This window comes from Triturus cristatus, chromosome 8 (genome assembly GCF_964204655.1).
Source record: "Triturus cristatus chromosome 8, aTriCri1.1, whole genome shotgun sequence".
In the NCBI taxonomy this organism is placed as follows: domain Eukaryota; kingdom Metazoa; phylum Chordata; class Amphibia; order Caudata; family Salamandridae; genus Triturus; species Triturus cristatus.
Genome location: NC_140591.1, coordinates 1256341274 through 1256359411, shown reverse-complemented (window position 1 = coordinate 1256359411; position 18138 = coordinate 1256341274). Strand labels below are relative to the sequence as shown.

The 18138-nt window shown below is 46.8% G+C and overlaps 1 protein-coding gene across 2 annotated transcripts in view; it reads right to left on the bottom strand.

Annotated features, from left to right (window-relative positions):
• Positions 1-18138, bottom strand: part of LOC146805677 (amine oxidase [flavin-containing] A-like) — a 675430-nt gene that overhangs the window by 36345 nt on the left and 620947 nt on the right. For both annotated transcript variants that reach the window (XM_085622952.1, XM_085622951.1), the window contains one exon: positions 11913-11970. In XM_085622952.1, the coding sequence (XP_085479078.1) occupies positions 11913-11970 (58 nt within the window). The remainder of the gene's footprint in view (positions 1-11912; positions 11971-18138) is intronic.

Here is an 18138-nt window from a genome sequence, read left to right as displayed (position 1 = left end):
TAGATAACTAGATAATGTTCAGTGTTTTTCTCTGGCAGCAGCACAGATGGGAGGACAGCAGTCATTAACCGCTACGGAGTTTTAGGTCTGGCTTGACAGTGCAACTGCCACCTGACCATTTAACCTACACCAATATAATTCTACAGTTCTCTGCTTCTACAAAGATACATAGCCATTCCCACGCTATCTACTTGTAATATTTCAATAATCACAAAACTTTTTTTAAACCCAGACCTATTGGCATTGACAATGCTTGTTGAAGTTGACAGTGTCGATGTAATGCCAGCACTTCCTAAACAAGCTTTGAGCATGGGCAATGCACTTCCAGGATTTATCTAAATGGGCATAGACATGCTTTCAAAAAGTTTGGAGTTAGCAAGAAAATTGTTAAACACATTTAATTTAAAAAAGTGGCTGGTTGAATCGACACTTTTCAGTAAAACAGTAAATAAATCTAAGAAACAAGCAACACAAATAGCTCCAAAGCCAAAAGGTCTGGCTTTCTTTTAAGTAAAAGTTACTCTTTGTCAGGTTTGTGTGATTGGTTGTGGGTTTGTGTGGAAGGGCGAGTGGATGAATGTGAGAATGAGGCAATCGGTGAACATGTAGATAAATGGATGAGCGACTACACATATGGAATGATGGATTGGTGAGTGATGGCAGGGATGAGTAAGGGAGTGCATGGATGCTACTCAGAAGCAAAACAGCCAAATTTAACATTGTTAAATAAACATTGACAGGTTAGAATCTTTACAAAAGTGTATTTTTCTGTACACTTGTCTTTTGTTCTGCATTATAAAACCCAACACCATAAATTTAGAGGAGTACACTATGTTTGGATCCATAGTATACCTTCATCAGATATCTTGGTGTTATGTTTCTAGCCAGATTAAATGCTTTATAATGCACAATTGCTGGCAGCAGAGGCAACATTTCACCATGATATTTCTTATTTGAACAAAGACTCTCATACCAAAACAATAGTAGATGTTGAAGTAAGTAGGAGCTGCCTTGCAGACATGCCTCACTTCATGTTTTAATGGTTAGGGCTACTCTGGCAATGATTACACTACAAAAAAGAGTTTGACTCTTACTTGGGTGGAATTCATAAAACTACTGTACAAGTGAAATGGTCATTCCCTGCAATGGTCATGGGAAAACGCTATAGGTCGTGCTTGACATTTACATTTACCAAATGCCTGAAGGACTGAAGAATCTAGGCTGATCAACATGTAAATTGCATTTACAACAACCAATGAATGAGGAATAGTTGTTTAAAGTGTATGGGGTTGACAGGAAATCAAGCACTGCATCTTTAATGGGCCTGGTCTTCTAAAGTGATTTAATGCTGTGTAGCCGGTTGACAAATCAATGCCTACATTCTCTTGTGTTGGACAGGATATTTCTAGAGTGTTTGGTAGTAGTTTCTTTTTAAGAAAGATGCCTTGCCCTTTAAACTCTGCCATAGACAATGTTTTACATTTCCAAGTTTACATACCGATATTCTAGATGGGAACAGATTACAGACCCTGTCCTTTTTAATACCTATTTTGCCTCTGTGCAGCGGCTGTTCCTCCTTTAGGGTGGAGGAGCGTCACCCCACTGAACAGAATGCTGCAGAGTCGAAAAATAAGATGGTAATAAAGGTAATTTATTACCATTTTATTTTTCACTACTGCCAAGCTGAGCAACAGGGTGAGGTAGGACCACTGCTTCCTGAGTGGCAGCAGCATGGAGGAGTGGTGGGCATTTAAGATTAAAGTGCGCGTGTCAGTTTGGCCAGCTGTCTTATGACGCCCAGCCTGACATGGGTATTTTAAATCTCTCCATCCCTGCTGTTTTAGACAGCTGGGTAGAGGGTAGATACAGGCCTCTGGTGCCTTTGGAAGCGTTGAGCCAGACTGCTCCAGCCAATCCTGGTGCTTCTCTCATGCTGGGTAATCTTAGCAGCAGCATGAAAGCAGCATTAAAGATAGTTAGGGGAGTGGCTCTGAGACTCCTCTCTGCCTTGGAGCCTCGTACTGCAGCAGGACCGAAAAGGAACGCGACAATGTGGTAGTGGGTAAGATGGCTATTTTATTTTTTGATCAAAACTGTTTTTATACCCACCTGCAGGCAGTGTGAGAAACTCGCACTCTGTGCTGGTTTCTCACAGTGCCTGTAAGTGGGTCAAAAATTTCACCCCATCATTTTAGAATTTTAGCGACTTCTACTGCCTCTCTGGCCAGCTTGATGTGACTTGATGACTTGAGCGCCATCACATTAAAGACTGCACACTGGTCACTGCAATATGTAAATCTGAAATGTAATTAAATTCGGATACAATAGATCTGTCTTTTGAGGATCATCAGTGATTTAGGCTGACAATGTTTTGGTCCCTCACCTTGGCACCTACTTTCATCACAACCAGAATGTTCTATTTAATGGCCAAGTTAGTTTGTCATGTATTTTCAAGGCTCTTTGTATGACTTTTGAGTTTTCCCATGGTGTAAGTCTTGCCTTCCACCAAATCTAAAATTAAACAGTATTCCCCCTCCATGATCCCTGCACTCATCACATTTTTCCTGCTTCTTGTTCCTATAGTCTGATGTACACATAAGTAAGTAAACTTTATTGTTTAGTCAGTAAATACCATAACAACCATAAAAAAGTATAAGATACATTAATAATGATGAGATTGCATTGCCGAGCAGCCAGTATTCAGTTTACCTTTAAAAAGCATCAGTAAGGCTTGGTTTTCAATAGATTGGTAGACTTCTTAACAACACTAGTCTCCCTTTCAATGGTGTTCAAATGAGAAGCAACAGCAGTTTGATGATATATAACTCACATGGTCCTCGCAACCTTAAAGTGCAAAAGTGCTAATGAAAAGCATTGCTTTAGGTAAGTTGATTTTAAGGATCAAGTGAGAAATATTTTCACAATGCATTGCTAAAATACAAGGCATTGCTAAACACCATACTTAAATGCTAGATTGTATGGGAGCCTTAGTTCCGACCGAATGCATAGGCTCCCATTGAAGAAAGGGGTGTCTGGGGAAAATCGGGCACCCTGTGGCAGGCACCCCCTGGTGCCTGCCACACTGTGTATGGTTGTGCATGGTTGGTAAGGGAAGACCCATGGGTACCTTCACCGACCCGATTGGAAAGGCTCCAGTTGCGGGGGGCCCACTACGGACCCCTAAAGTCTGATTCCTACAGCCGATTTGAGTCGGACGGCACGATTCGGAAAGGCTGTCCAAATCCAGCATCGTATTCGGTTGTTTGGAAACGCGGCCCGGAGAGCAGTACAATTCTGCTCCGTCCGGCTCGGTCATTCCAAATGCCGTTGGTTTTGGATTGGGATATTCCTAACGCCTAACAAGCATTGTACTCGGTTGGTTGGAAACCTTTCCGAGTCGGATGGAAAGACACATTCCCAACCCGTTTTGGACTGAGCAAATGCCATTAGGAGGCCTTCCTAACCGCATTAGAATCAGGCCCCTAGTCGGAAGAATGCCTTCAAGTTGCGGGCAAAGCAGGGACCTGAGTTCATCAATACATTTCCAGCATCTCACCAGGGCACATGGGACAGAATGAGTGAAAAAGAGCAAGGATGCTTGCTGACACATGTGAAGCCCATGTGTCAGGAAAATCGGCTACAGCAATAGTCTTCTAAGTGTCTCTAATGTGAGGCAACAGCACAGTGGGTACAGCTACGATTCATGTCTGTAGCTGCACAGACTGCTTTCCCCAAATCCTCCTTGGCTAGCCAAAGCAGGACTAAAGTCCCGCACTGGTAGTCCTAAAAGTCACATGTACAAGATCTTCCTTTGGATCTGCACGTTTACAGCTTCTAGGAGGTATGGTTGCAGCTTCCCCACCAAATAGGAGCTCTTCAAGGGGAAAATAGGAGGCAAGTTATCTTATAACTATAAGATTCCCTCAGATGCCTGCGTATGATTTTTTCTAGGCTATATCAGGCATGTCTTCTGTCTATAAAGCCAATTCATCTGTTTGTTGCGATGCAATAGCGCCTTGCAGGTAATGGTACCATGGGTTGTTTAGTGTATCAAAGATACGTTTCAGGTGTGCCTTTAGAGAATTAATAGGGGCATTAGTGGTCCTGATGTAGTATTTTAGTAGGGCGGCTATGCAGTCTAAAGACTGTTAAACCAAGCCAAATTTTAGTCTTAATCTTGCCCGTCAAATGTATTGTGGCTGCTGGAATATTGTCCTGTAGGCAGTACAGTGAATGTGCTCCAAGACAGAGGTGAGGGTTTCTATATAGGCTTGATGCCCGTATTGCAAAGCTGGGAGGAGGGTGGCAATCATGACACTAAGTATGGTAGCAGCTGATGGACTACTAAGTATCAAATTCAGTTGGTTGATCCAATAAATGATTGCTACTCATTTCTTTTTCAGTCTTCATGTGTGCAGTGGGTTTGGTATTTTCTGCAAACAAGACTCCCAGATAATTGTAGTGCCTGGCAGTGTTAATAGTCATGCTACCCAGGTGCAAGGTAAGATGCTTCTTATTTTGGTGTCTCCCGAAGATAAGAACCTTTGTCTTGTCTTGGTTTACCTTAAAGTGATTATCCACATTATAGATGTTTAAAGCATTCAGTGCTCGTTGGATTCTTACTTTGGTGTGATCCATAATCACAATGTCATCCGCATATTGGATGATGTGGAGATTTGTTTACCTTAGTTTGAGGGGTACTAGATATCTGGCCTCCATAGACTTCCCCAGATTGGCAGTGTATAAGTTAAATAGCAGAGGAGCCAGGACGCATCCTTGCTTAAAGCCACAGTTGGTATTGAGTTTGGGTGTAACGGTGCTGACTTCAGTTTTCACACAGACCTTTATCCCTGTGCATAATGACATTATTGCCCTTAACAATTTTGGAGAGGCATGGCCTAACTTATTAAATGCTGCGCTGTAATCAATGAAGCAGCATAAGAGTGGTAGCTGTTTTGTTTTTGTGCAACTCGATGTCTCCGAAAGGATAGTGCAGTGATGTTGTTCACTATGGATGTCCCCACCCAGAAGCCTATCTGGCATGCCTCCAATTGTTTGAGTTGAATATAAGCATATGCTTTGGCCTCCAAGTGAAATAAAAGTGCAATTAGAAGATAGTTTGAAGCTTTGGTCTGATACGCTTTTTAGGTCTCGCCTGAGCCAGCGCTTTAGCGCTGCTCTCGCGAGAGCTTTTGTAAAAGGGGGATTTGAAAGTGCAAACCAGTGCTTTCAGGCCGCCAACTACAGTGCATGTACGCCGGGCGCGCGCACCATTTGGCAGCCTGCGTGATCATTTCGGGGCCGCTTTGATGTTCTCAGTGAGCCGCGCGGCCACTGAGAACATCAAAGCGGCCGCGAAAGTGATCACCATTTGCCAGCCTGCGTGCCTCTCTCCCCTACCCCCTCACTTATCCCACTTCCTGCTTGTTACTATTTTGGGACATCGAGTAGGCAGCCTGTGAGGGCCTAGTAGCAGGGGCTGTCCAACTACCTTTTACTGGCTTGGAACTTGAAACCTTCGCTTCATGTGCGTGAACCCACTGGGCAACCCAGTATGAAAATAAAGTACTTTCAAGCACATTTACATTGAGCGATGCTGAACATGCTCCTAATGTCTAGGTTACTCCGGTTCCAGGGCTTTCCTCCATCCCCAGGTCACGACTCTTAGCCAGGGTGCGACGCGCACGCATGTCAGCACTGCTGGTGACGTAAGGAGGGGGCGACACTGCATTACAGACAGAGCTCTGGAGTCGGACTCTGTCACAACTGTGGGCCCGTCTTGGCATGGCCTTCCAGGCGCTGGTTGGCTACATTCTGCAGGGGCGCGGTATAGTGCTTCGGTGCCCAAATCTGGCTTCTGAGTGTATGAGACAGAAATATAAAAGCAGAGCTGGGTCTTCACCCTCACCGTGTTCTTTGTTTGGGATTTTCATCGTTTAGTGTTTCTCTTTAGTTCTCGCATCTAGAAACATTTTAATTACATTGTTTGTCCTCGAAAAGCATCAAACCAAGCAATATTAAAAAAATCATAATTCCCGTTATTAACAATTCATTGAATAATTGGACAATAGGAGCTGTCTGGAATGCACCAGTAAGTTTTCTCAGACGATCTATTTTTAATTCTTTTCTCCCGCCCTCACTGTGCGGCTCTCACTCTTGTATTTGCCATTCCATCAACTCTCTCCCTCACTTCTCTCCTCCTCTTTCTTTTCCAAGCTCTTTCTCCTCAGATGCCTTCAGAGTTACAATATCGAACTTAATGATAAGACCCCATACTTTGCGAGTCTTCCTTCATTCTAGTATACAAATTCTGGTTCTTGACAACTTTTCTCTCTGGGGGGAGGGCTTGTGAAATACAACAACTTTCATCATTTTAACAGTTGTATCTTAGTATGCATAAAAATACATTAATAAACAAAAAAAATATAATTCCTGACACGGCTAAATTGATTCTGATCCCTTTATGTTAAATTGCATCTCTTTCCAAACACCTCCCATGAGTTAGTCCCGACCACCCCCCATGAGTTAGGCCTCACCACCTCCCATGAGGTTGTGTGCCATAGCTTAAAGATATTGGTAAAGCCAATAGCTCTGGCAAACACTTTTAAGGTCCCAGAGGCGAGACCTATTGGCTATGCCAAAGCTTGTTTATATATGGGGCACAGGATAGAGCCCCTCCATTCACCGGGTACTATTGCAGTTAAAAAGGCATGATTGAAGAGAGGGGTTAACAGCCTGGACTATACTTCTGGGGCACATTTAAATATACTGGCTGGAAGGCCATTTGGGCCCGGCGCTCCATCTTTTTTCATATGCCTGATGATATTCCTAACCATGTCGGCGTTTGTTAGTTCCAGGATTGAGCATTGGGTTAGGATCTGTAGCTGTCGGCGATGCAGGATGGCAGGGCACATAGGACTGGTTTGTGTATAGATCAGGCACATACTTTGTCCAGGCCCCCTCCATGTTTCTATTTTCCCTTCTCACTTTACTGGTTTTTAGTTTGTTGATTTGATCCCAAAAGCAAGTCTGGTTTTGTTAATTGAGCATTTGGAAGATATTCAACCATTCCTTCTGGCTCCTATCATTCTTTTGCTGCCATACTGTTTTCTTGTCTAGCATTCGTATTCGATTGACCGCCTCGGCGGACCTTGCTGTGGGATTTTGTTTGTGTACTCACAGAGCCTTACATAAAGATCTTCTGGTGGAAATTATGTTTTATTATAATAAATGTGTGGTCTCCCTTGCCTGGTGTTCATTGGACAAACCGGCTTGGTGTTACGGCCTTGAAGGTGATCTCTTACATCTCCCAAACAATTGTCCCATGCTTGGTGCACGGACGATGAACACTAACACATTTCCTCTGCATCATGCTTACCTAGCCAGGCTGTGACTGTTAGAATGTGTTCCAGTCTCCACTTAATTCTCCTCACGAAGTTTACAAATACCTCCCTTGTTTAGGAACCCACATGATTACTTCTGTCCATGATGGATGATGGATGATGTTAAGTCCTAAGTAAACCTCAGTGGGTTATGATTGCTTTCTGGTCTGTTGTCTATCCCAGAAGTTGTAAGCTGCCCGGCTAGTTGCTCTGATATGAAGACGTAGTCAATTGTCGAGATACCTTTGCAAGTAGGGGGAAAGAACTGTTGGATTCCTTGTGCCTATATCTGTTGTTCTGTCGAGGTCAATTTATACGTTCAGGAAGTCCTGCATACTTTTCCCCCTTCTTTGGATTGGGTGAAAATTTAGTTTATGCTCCCCAGCCCAAGAATATTAAAGTCACCTACAAGCAGAATTCTGTGACTTGGGAATTCCATGAAGAGGCCCTCTAGACATAGATCTTCTACCATAGTCGCTTTGGAGTTTTTTGAGCCACTGAGGTAACAGTTTAGGAGCAGCAAGGCTATTGATTTGTGATTGGTTTTCCTGCCTTTGATAGAGGCTGCCTGTAAAACTGGGGTGCAGACATTGATTGACGTGGCCTCTAACTTGTGTGTATGCTTTATAAAAATGGATAAGCCTCGTGATGGGTGCCCAAACAGGCTGAGATGCGAAGCTGGCTTAAAGATTTCATTAAAACCATGTAAGTTCAACTGGGAAAGAGTCCAGATTTCTTGGAGACACATGATATAATTCTTCTCCAGGTAGGCTGGTGTGAGTTTATTCTCAAGAGTTGACACTGATGGTCTTTAGCGGGGCTAGGGATAGCGCTCCGGACTCACCTGAGTACCTTGGGTTGGTTGGTGCTTGCCCTCTGCCATTAGATGGAGAAGCGGCAGTGGCTGTGTTCGATGGCGGTCTTCTGTTCTCTTGTCCTTATTGGTAGCTGTTTGTTCAAACTAAACTGAGACAGTCTGACTGAGTGCTCATATCAACAGCACCTCTTCCAGTGCCTAATGGAAACCTTCAGCATGCTGCCGGAGACCCTAAGATCACTGGATTCGACAACGGCCCCCTTACTTCTTGCCCGTTTTGATTACTGGTTGTTGAGGCTGGGACTGATGTTTTTAGTGTGTCCAACTATGTGCCCTTTTTGGCAGTGCATTTCTCAGTGGCACTGGTACTTAGTTTGGTCCCCAAATCGGCCAGATGAGTTGCCTATAATTGTATTAGGTTGATCTGAAGCTCCATCTTGTTCGATTGCCAGAGCAGCGCCCTGGAGAGTGTGTCATGCGAAGCACAGATGAAGGCCAGCAAAGGGCAAGTGGCTATGGACAGACTGGCATGAGCAGGACCAATTTCCATTTGGCACCTTGCCAATATTGGATTATGACCAAGTGTCTCATCTATTCTACCTAAAAGATTATCCGGTTCTTGGTCCATTATGCTTTCCCTCCTGGCGGACGTTGGCGTTATCATTATAGAGCACAGTTTATCCCCACTCTCCTGTGTCAGTGCCAGTGGCCATCTCGGGCTTGGATGGATTTGAGCTGCTACCACCTGCATAGTTTGTATGACTGTTTCTAGTGGTGACCCACTAAGAGGTTCGGCGGGTTTAAATGGAGTGATGCAGGCCCATGGTCGCTTCTCTGATGCACTTTCTCTCTTGTGGTTTCCGTTTGTTATTGGTGATGAATGCGATTGTGACAGTGCTTCAATTATAGACTGCTGTAGGCTCAGGCATGAATATGACCTACAGACTTTTAGACCAGTTGATGGCGAGACCTCATGTGTAGCAATATGAGTATTTGGTTGAGGACTCATATGAGGACTGGCTAAAGTCATTGTAGTATTGATGGCTGTGCCCAGTGGTGCAAAGATACAGATTTTATTAAAAAACCTACCTTACCATCCCATTTGGGGAATGTGTTTTGGTCACCGGGGTTCTACTTGAGCACCTCCTTTTCCCCTCCAGTTCATCAGCCTCAGACATTGGGGATGCAATGGGTGATGTTTGAAAAGGCATTACATTCATCAAGTCTTTTTTGAGTTGTCTGCATCTTCCTGGCCATTGCCACCAGTTATCTTGTGACTTATAGCTTAGGTAGGACAGCCTACTTGAACCTTGTTGAGAGGGCTTACAACACCACGATCAGGTTTCCATTACAGTCTCCAAGCCAGGACCAAAAACCAAGCACCCGAGGCACCAAATGTGTTACCTTTCCAGGTGCACACTTGCTGACTTTAAGTGACTGCGCCTAGCTGCAACTGGCAAGGGTTCTCCTCATGAAGGAGTTTAAGCCGTGTGCATGAGGCCTGAAGGCTCAGAGGTGGAAGTGATGTGGAAACATTAAAAGCAGGAGGATATTCAGGTTAAACTTTGTCTTCACTCCTGGTACAAGGTTCAAGATTGGCACAGAGCAACGAATCTCAAATCTCGGATGTTACAGTTAACTCATTAGCTCCAGGAATTAAGGTGATATGGGCCGGGCGTGTGGCAGTCTGACCTGGTGGCAGTAAAAGAATGTCCACTTGGTGCCTAAGGTGCCCAAGGAAAGCTTGCCAGGAAGATGTTGAGAGCCCGGTCATTGGGTCCAACAATCAGGCACCCAGGTCCAGGCGCGAGTTCAGATGCGAGTGTGGGTATGAAGGTAACGGCAGATGGATGGTAACTGCAGTTTCCCCATAGGGAGGCATTGGGCTACCAGCTGTACTGCGACCTGGCTCGCAGCTCCCACACTCGTCCCCTAGCACAGATAACCTGGCAGATTCTAGTGCGGCTACGCTCCAGTCACTGTGCATACCAGCATGCCTCATGCTTCCCCTCGCCACCTCCTACCTCTCCCCTGCCTCTGGCTGTGTTGCAGGGCACTTTAGGGGGCTGGGCCAGCCAGGTGGGAAAAACGAAATGCTGCCACCTCTTGGCATCCGCACTAGTCCAGCGATGAGGACTCCATGCCTGCCGCTGTATCACCCGGAGTCACTCACTGCAAGCCCATCTGTTGCGGATTGCTGATCGCAATGTGCCACACCCCCTTACTTTCCGCTCCTGAGTCGCTTCCAAGTATTGGCTTTTGCACACAGACATCTCTTGCACTCGAGAAGCAGTCGGAGATTGTCATAAGCAGCCATACAAAATGGCCATTACAGCTAAATTCACTAGAAAGTCAATTTGCACAAATGGATTTAAATATGCTAGATATTTTTTTAAGACAAAAAGGATTGTGCCTAATTGGAAGGTCCTAATTTCTTTTCCATGCCCCACTTGTCTCTAACCTTCTACGACACTGCTAGGGCCCCTGCACTCTCCATCAGACTCCTTTTACACAATTATTTATTGTGTTTCTCTTCCTACCTATACTTTGTTCTTTTTTCCACACCCCTTACTTTTTATGTATCTTGGTGCCACATTCCACCTCTCCTTCCCCCATGCTCACCACAAAGTTAAAAGTCACTCATTGATTCTCCTCAACCTATTCCCTGCACTTACCTCTTCATTTACCTGCTTAACAACACAAATTCTCTGTTAGTGCAGAGAAAAGGATGGCAAGAAAGAGTAACAAAATAAGGTGCTGATTAAAATGAAAAGCAATTGAGGAAAGAGGAAATGAGAACAGTCACCACTGTTGCCAGAACGAAGAAAGGGGCATAGAGACATGGTGATTATTGGACAGTCTTACAGAACAAATAAACACACCAAGGAAAGCAACATTTGTGCATTATCCTTGCAGAGAGAAACACCACAATGAAACCTCTCGTCATCCAGGCAGGCCGTTTGCTCAGTGCTCCCCTGGACCACCAGATGAAACTGTCTTCACCTGGTGGATGTGTGCTGTATGATACCACACACAAAGGAGACCTTACTGTTCCTTGCCATATGAATATAAGGAACCCTTTAATCCCCTCATCATGCTAATGAATGTATGCATACTTTAAAAATGTAAATTAGCTTAAACATTGTACTTTTTTCAGTGGTGTTCACATACCAGCCAACTTACAAATTAATTTCCTCATGCGAGGAGGGGGGCAGGGCCTCATGCCGAGAGGTACCTAAGAGGCACTCTGCCCCTCACCAACCTCTACTACCCCTCAGAAAAAACAAAACTAACAAAAATGGTCATCAAGGCTGCCAACGTTGTCCTGTGATATTTTCACACCTTTAAATGCACATTGGCAGCTTACTGCTTCTGAAAACTAGCTATAAATCCACTGTTTACAGTGGTCTCAGTTCGTTTTCACTGGCACTGTGTGATTTCGGCTTCTCACAGGGTGACTGTGTGAAGGGTGTCAAAATGGTGTAGCACACGGTGGCACAGTGTGAGTTGGCAGGTCGGTGTTCATTCTAGGATTTCCAGCTTGTTGTTTTAATACACTCTAAACTGTGCAACTTCCAACATAAGGATGGAAAGATGTGAAGCACTGTCTAACTCATATGCTCTTATATACAACTTTGACAGAATAGCTCATTATTCAATACCGAGAGATCAAAGAATCTTCAACACATCCAGACAGGAGCATCATTACTTACGTGTAAGGCTTCCTCTGAGCCCAGGACTTTGGCGTACAGCTCACAAATTCTTCTCTTCCTAAGTGCACAAAATGCGTTTAGAAGCATTACAAATTGATTAGGCATAAACAGGTGTCAAAGAAGTGAAAAAGGCAAGAGTTCTTAATTGCTGAATTACCTGATTAGCTCTGTAGTGCTTACTGCTACTTAGAAATGCATAACCTCATTTTTTTTAATTTGGTGACATGGTTACCTATGCAATTTTATTACAGAGGAAGCACCTCTACCGAACCACTGGGAGCTAGGTTGCAAAATTGTAAAGATGTCAGTCATTGGAGCAGCATTTTTCTCCAAAGTGTCTCCCATGTGAATGGCGGAACCTGCTTCTAAGATAAAACTGTTGCGATAGATCTGGCATAACATGTAGAGATGGCTGAGCTTTCAACATGCATGTGAGCCCTGGAGATGAACTCACAAAGCCTCATTTCCAGGGCACACATAACCAATGTTTCTGATGCACTGGGAGATATCTTCTAGAATGTGGGAGCAACATTTAAAGATTTCTTTTCTTTTCAGCTCTGACATTTGTTCAATAGTGGTCCCAGACCGAAGGGACACCACAAAAAATAATGTCGAAAAGGTTGTGCAACTCATAATATGTCATTTCTGTCAGCACTGGGTCTGGTGAAAGAGTATTCTGGAGGGTAGATCACAGAACACCACCACCCTCTAAAAGTGGGGTTATAGTGGGAGCAGCGTGGTGTGGGACTTTTCTTTCCTGTGTCAGAATTCTCAATCTCCTCCAAATGAGGCCCATAGTCAGTAGTGTTATGGAGGGTGCAGTTCTAAAAGTATGCTCTCTAGGGGTCCACAGAAGCACTACAAAGAAAATCTTGGAAAATACATTGAGTATTAAACCAGTGACAATCTGTGGTAAACTCTTGTGGCAAATTAAATGTTGAGATACAGTTCTTAAAATGCAAAATATGGCTTTCACATATAACAAGCATTTGCAATGCAATAGGTCTCACATTTACGCGAGTTTGAGCTATTGACATTGCAAATGACAATGCCTTTTATTTTTGTTTTCATTTTTAAAACATAACTAAAAGGCATTGTCATTTACAATGCCAATAGCTTAAACTTGCGTAAATGCGAGACCTATTGCATTGCAAATGCTTGTTTATACTGTTGTCAAAATGTATAACTTGTTGTTAATTTGGGTCTATCTAATTGGAAAATACGCTGTTTTGTAATGATTTTAATCACGTTTTCTTAAGGATGTGCAACCCCTAAAAACAAATGGTTCAGTCTTTCCTGGTAAACCATTTAATAATAAAAATCACGGTTGCCTCAGAAAAAAGTATAAGATATAAATTGGCTTTAGCTAAAATATGTGAATAGTGTGCGGGCGATCAGATTAACATTTTCGCGTTTTTTGTATCATCCTGGGATGGTTTTGCGCTACTCATTGTTCTATGAGGCGGTAATAAAATGTTCTGGGGAGGAGTAGTGGAATACATATGCTCCAAAACTCGCTGGGTGCCAGTGCAGGTATGGGTCTAAGTAAAAAGTGGGGGGTTTCATGTATTGTTCTGGCGACTGTGCTGTACAATAATTTCAAATCGGGTTCGATCTCCAGACCCGTAGCTGTCGGTGCGCAGAGGCTTAAATCTGCCTCCCACCCAGGAATTGCATGGCCGGTCCCTGAGCTTCTCCACGCTTTCCAGGGCCTTGATGGCGGGGGCCTGGGGGCTGTTAGCGGAGACTAGATTCGCAGAAGCGTCTTGGTGGCCAAAGGGGTGGGGCACGTGATCACGAAACGTGAGAGGCCCGCTGCGAGGGGTCGACTGACTCAGACCCACCCGCTGACACACGAGGGAAGAATGAACACAACAACAGGTAATGCGCTGGCTCGGAGGAGGGGTGGTGGAGCTGGGGGTGATGTGGCGGCATCCTTGTACTCTGTGCACTACAGTGTCCCTAGTTCCTACCACCGGAATCTCCTCTGTGTGATAGAACGCGACCTAGGCCTGTCGAAGCCTCGGGCTCGAGTAAGAGCACAGCCGGACCTCTCGGAATGGGGCGGGTAAGGAGGAGACGTAAGCTTTACAAGCCGTGTTTTTCCGGGGATGAGAGAGAAGCAAGGCTGCCCCCAGATTTCCCTAACAATGGTGTTGTCGTTCCTGAGAATTGTTCTCAGCTATGAAACTGTTCTAGACTGATAATTGACTTTATTGGGGAGAGTGCGGCCTGTATGTTTTTTGGGAGGAATGGGAAACTATATTTGCTACCCCCTTCATCATTGGAAAGAAGCTACGATGCCGGAGCGATCGTTGCATGTCGGCCATGCTAATTTTGGTAATATAATTGGAGGAAGAATATATTTGTGTTGTTTATTTATTCGGGGTTTGTAGAGGTCGACTTAAAACAGAAGTCAGTGCGGGTTTGGTGGGTTGGGGGTGTAGGGTTACAGCCTCACATGACCAGTTTAGATAAAGGACAAAACAATGTTATTGTACCGCATGTCCCTTCTGAAAACGAGAGTATCCCTTAAGAATTGACAATCCTCTTAATGATTTCGTGTATCACAGCCGAAAGGTGGGTGCTGGAGTTAGTTTAAGTGCACTGTAGCGCCCCTTACCTAATAAATTGTGGCTTTAAAAACTTTGATCGGCTTTAACTGGGTCTGCAGTACATGTGAGCTTCAGTCATGCCTGACGGCTGGAGACTGCCCAGTCTTAAGGCTAACACTGTCTGCGCTGTGCATTGATTACTGAAGGGAGTATATATGCTCCTATCTTTGAACTGACCACCTGTGACTTTTGAGAAAGGGTGTTTGTGTGGGGGGAGGTGGTGGAGGTGTATTGCTCAAATACATTAAATTAACCCATGCTGTTGCTGCTTAATATATATTAGTACGTCCTCCCTGGTATCTCTCAAAGGTGCACGCTTTCTCTGGGGGGTATTGGTGCTGTTGTTTGTGGCAGGTAACCTGCTCAGGGAAGGGGGGACCCAGGGGGTGCAGGGCGCGAGCCAGGTCTCCCCCTGGGTGGCTTCGCACAATGGAGCGGCCACCCAGGTGCCAGGGTAGAGGGTTGATTAGGGGCGCGAGGCGCGCCGAAGGTTATAAGTAGGGGGAGGCAGGGGCGGGAAAATCACTGGGCCCTCGGGAGCGGGGAGGAGGGGCTGGTTACTCTTTTGTTGCATCGCGCTTCCCGTAGTTTTGCGCAGGTCATGGCGTCACAGGAGGCGGTGCGGGAGGCGTTACGAGTGCTGCACGAAGCCGGCAGGAGTGACCTGTTGAAGCCCGGCGTTGCTGGCCAGGCATGGGTGGGCTTGGACCTCGCACCCCGTAAGGCCAGGAGGGGCGTCGCTCGAGCGGTGGCGGCCTGTCTATCCCCGGGGCCCGACGCGGTGGAGGAGGTCGCGATGTGTCCGGTGGGGGCGCCGGAACCGGCCCAGTTTGTGGACCATGAGGCGCAGGCAGGCCCGTCGGAGGAGGCGGCCGAAGAGGCGCAGGTATGTGCTCCTGCATGGCTGGTTGTGGGCCCCAGGCGGACAGCAGTGGGAGGAAGGAGGGGGCGGTCCCTCTCGAAGGCCGGGCTGCGTGGGAGGAGAGCCGGTTGCAGGGCCGGTTGTCAGGCTGGGCGTGCCAGGAGTGAGGGGCGGGGGAAGAGTATGGAAGTGTTGCAGGTCCCTGGGCCGGTTCAGATGCAAGCCACCACCCCAGTTATAGGGTCAGTTGATTTATCTTGGCATAACAGCTCACAGCTGGTGCAATTGAACGGGCAGACGTTTCTGTTGAGCCCTGCGACGACACTGCCTGGTGTTTTTCCCCCGGAGGTGCCTACCGACTGCCCCTTAAGGCGGAGTACAGTGGTTGTGACACCCAGGAGGGTGTCTGGGGCCATGGGCACAGGGGTGACGGGTCCAGTTCAAGTGAGTGACGGCGCGTTGGGGCGGCAGAGTGCGCCGGAGGGGCCGGTTTTGGTGTCATCGTCTGCCAGTTCTCCTGAGCTAATTGGCGCTTCCCCCCTTGTTAGCACTGGTGACTCTACTGGCCAGGCAGCTTTTCAGGGCCCGAGCTCCAAGTTAGGGCGCGCAGCTCAGTTTTCCAACTTAGAGGGGTTTTCCGTTAGAGGGTTACAGGCGCCACGAGATGGTCAGTGGATCTGGGTGCACGGGGCCGAGGCCTCGGGCGTTGGGAGGGGTGGCAGTTTGGAGGGGCAGGGGGTGACGTCGATTGGAAAGGAACGTTTTGGTTTGAGCGGCTTCCAGGAAGATATGCCGGTTTTAGCCACACGGTTTGCGGCCGGCAAGCGCACAAGGCGGATGGAGCACGCTGTGGCGCTGTCTGGGGGGCCTACTGAGGGGGGGCGATCTGGAGCGGATTGCCTTTCCCAGCGAGGGCACCCCTTCACTAGGGGGACTGTTCAGCAACGTTTGGGGTTTGGGAGAGGGGGTTTTCTGGAGGGGACGGGGGACAATGGGGCACCTGTTGGTGATTTTGGTGTCTTGGGTCAATTGAATTTGGACAGTGATGAATTGGAGGAAGGGGAATTGAGGGACGGGGATGGGGCTTGTGGGGCACACCAGGCGAAGCCTGTGAGGGGGAAGAGGGGTTTTGTGGGGCAACCAAATGTGCTTAGTTTTTTGCAGACGTCTAGTGCGGACAATGCAACGGACCAGGCTCTGGAAGATACCAGTCGCACGCAAGCAGCATGGCCCGTCAACACTCTTCGACCAGCTCCTTTGCCTTCAGGTACTACGGGGTGGTGGTCGGTTTGGCAACAAGGGGGTCAACCACCAAAAGCGACCAGGTCTATTGGTACTGGGGGAGATACTTTGGGGGACAAGACAGTGTCTGAGCAGCAAGGTTCCTCCTTGGGTGTGGGGAAGGGGGGGGTTGCCCCCGTCCCTGGGTCTCAGCCTCTTCTGGAGCAAGGTAAAGGGGTCCCGGAGGTAGTGGAGGAAGATAAAAATATCCATAAGAAATTGCCGTATATGGGGATTGCCATGCCGTTGGGCTCACATCTATCTGATAAGACAAAAAACAGGATTTGGAGACATGAGTTTGTGGATGTTTTTAAACTGTTGCACCGTGACATTCAGGCAAAGGAGGGCTCCAAGGAGGAGGAGTGGGAGCTGGCGAGGCGTCCCAGGGTGCCTAAGAATATTGAGAACTGGTCGTCTGCTTTCCTGATATATGCCAGTGTATATTGTGAAAAATACCCAGATAGGGCGGTGGCGATTTTCAAATACATGGATATTATTCGGAAGGCTCAGAGTTACTTTGGGGGTTTTGCGTGGCTGTCTTATGACGAAGAGTTTAGAGCCCGTCTAAGTGTGTCTCAGGACAGACCTTGGGGTGATGTGGATTCCGAACTGTGGCTTCAATGGATGGCGTCTTCTCAGCCGCCTGCTACTACGCACACGGCTAGTGGTTTACCTATAGCCTATCGGCCCTTTCCCGCTCGTCCCGCCCAGCCTGGGGCGGGGTTTGGAGGCAGAGGTCAGACCCCTATTTTTGGAGCCTGTTGGAATTTCAACAGGGGTTTCTGCAATAGGCAGTTTTGCCGATATAAACATGAGTGTTCCCAGTGTGGTGGAAGGCATCCCCTCACGCAATGCTTCGCCGGCCAGAGGTTCAGTGACATGGGGAGGGGACAGAGGGGAAGGGGCAATGCTGTCCAGTTTGCAGGAAAGGGGTCCTACTCCGGTTAAGGTGGAGGTTCTGGGGCAATGGTTGCAGGAGTATCCTGATGTTGAGGCCGCCAGTAGGCTTTTTTGGGGTTTCAAGGAAGGCTTCAAGATAGGTTACCAGGGGCCTAGACTGGGTAGGTGGTCTGATAATTTGAAGTCAGCTAAGGAGTTGCCACAGGTGGTTCAGCTGAAGTTGCAGGGTGAAGTAGAAGCCGGAAGAGTTGTTGGTCCTTTTTCCAACTGTCCAATGCCCAATTTGATTGTATCTCCACTGGGGGTGGTCCCTAAAAAGAAAGCAGGGGAATTCCGTATGATACACCACCTGTCATGGCCTGAGGGCTCCTCCATTAATGATTTCATCTCGCCCGACGATGCCTGTGTGTCATACGCTTCGGTGGATGATGCCTTGCGTTTGGTTAGATCGGCAGGGAGGGAGGCGCAATTGGCCAAGAGTGATATCCAATCTGCTTTTAGGCTGTTACCCATTCATCCTTCTGATTTTGAACTTTTGGGGATGCAGATGCAGGGAGCCTTTTATGTA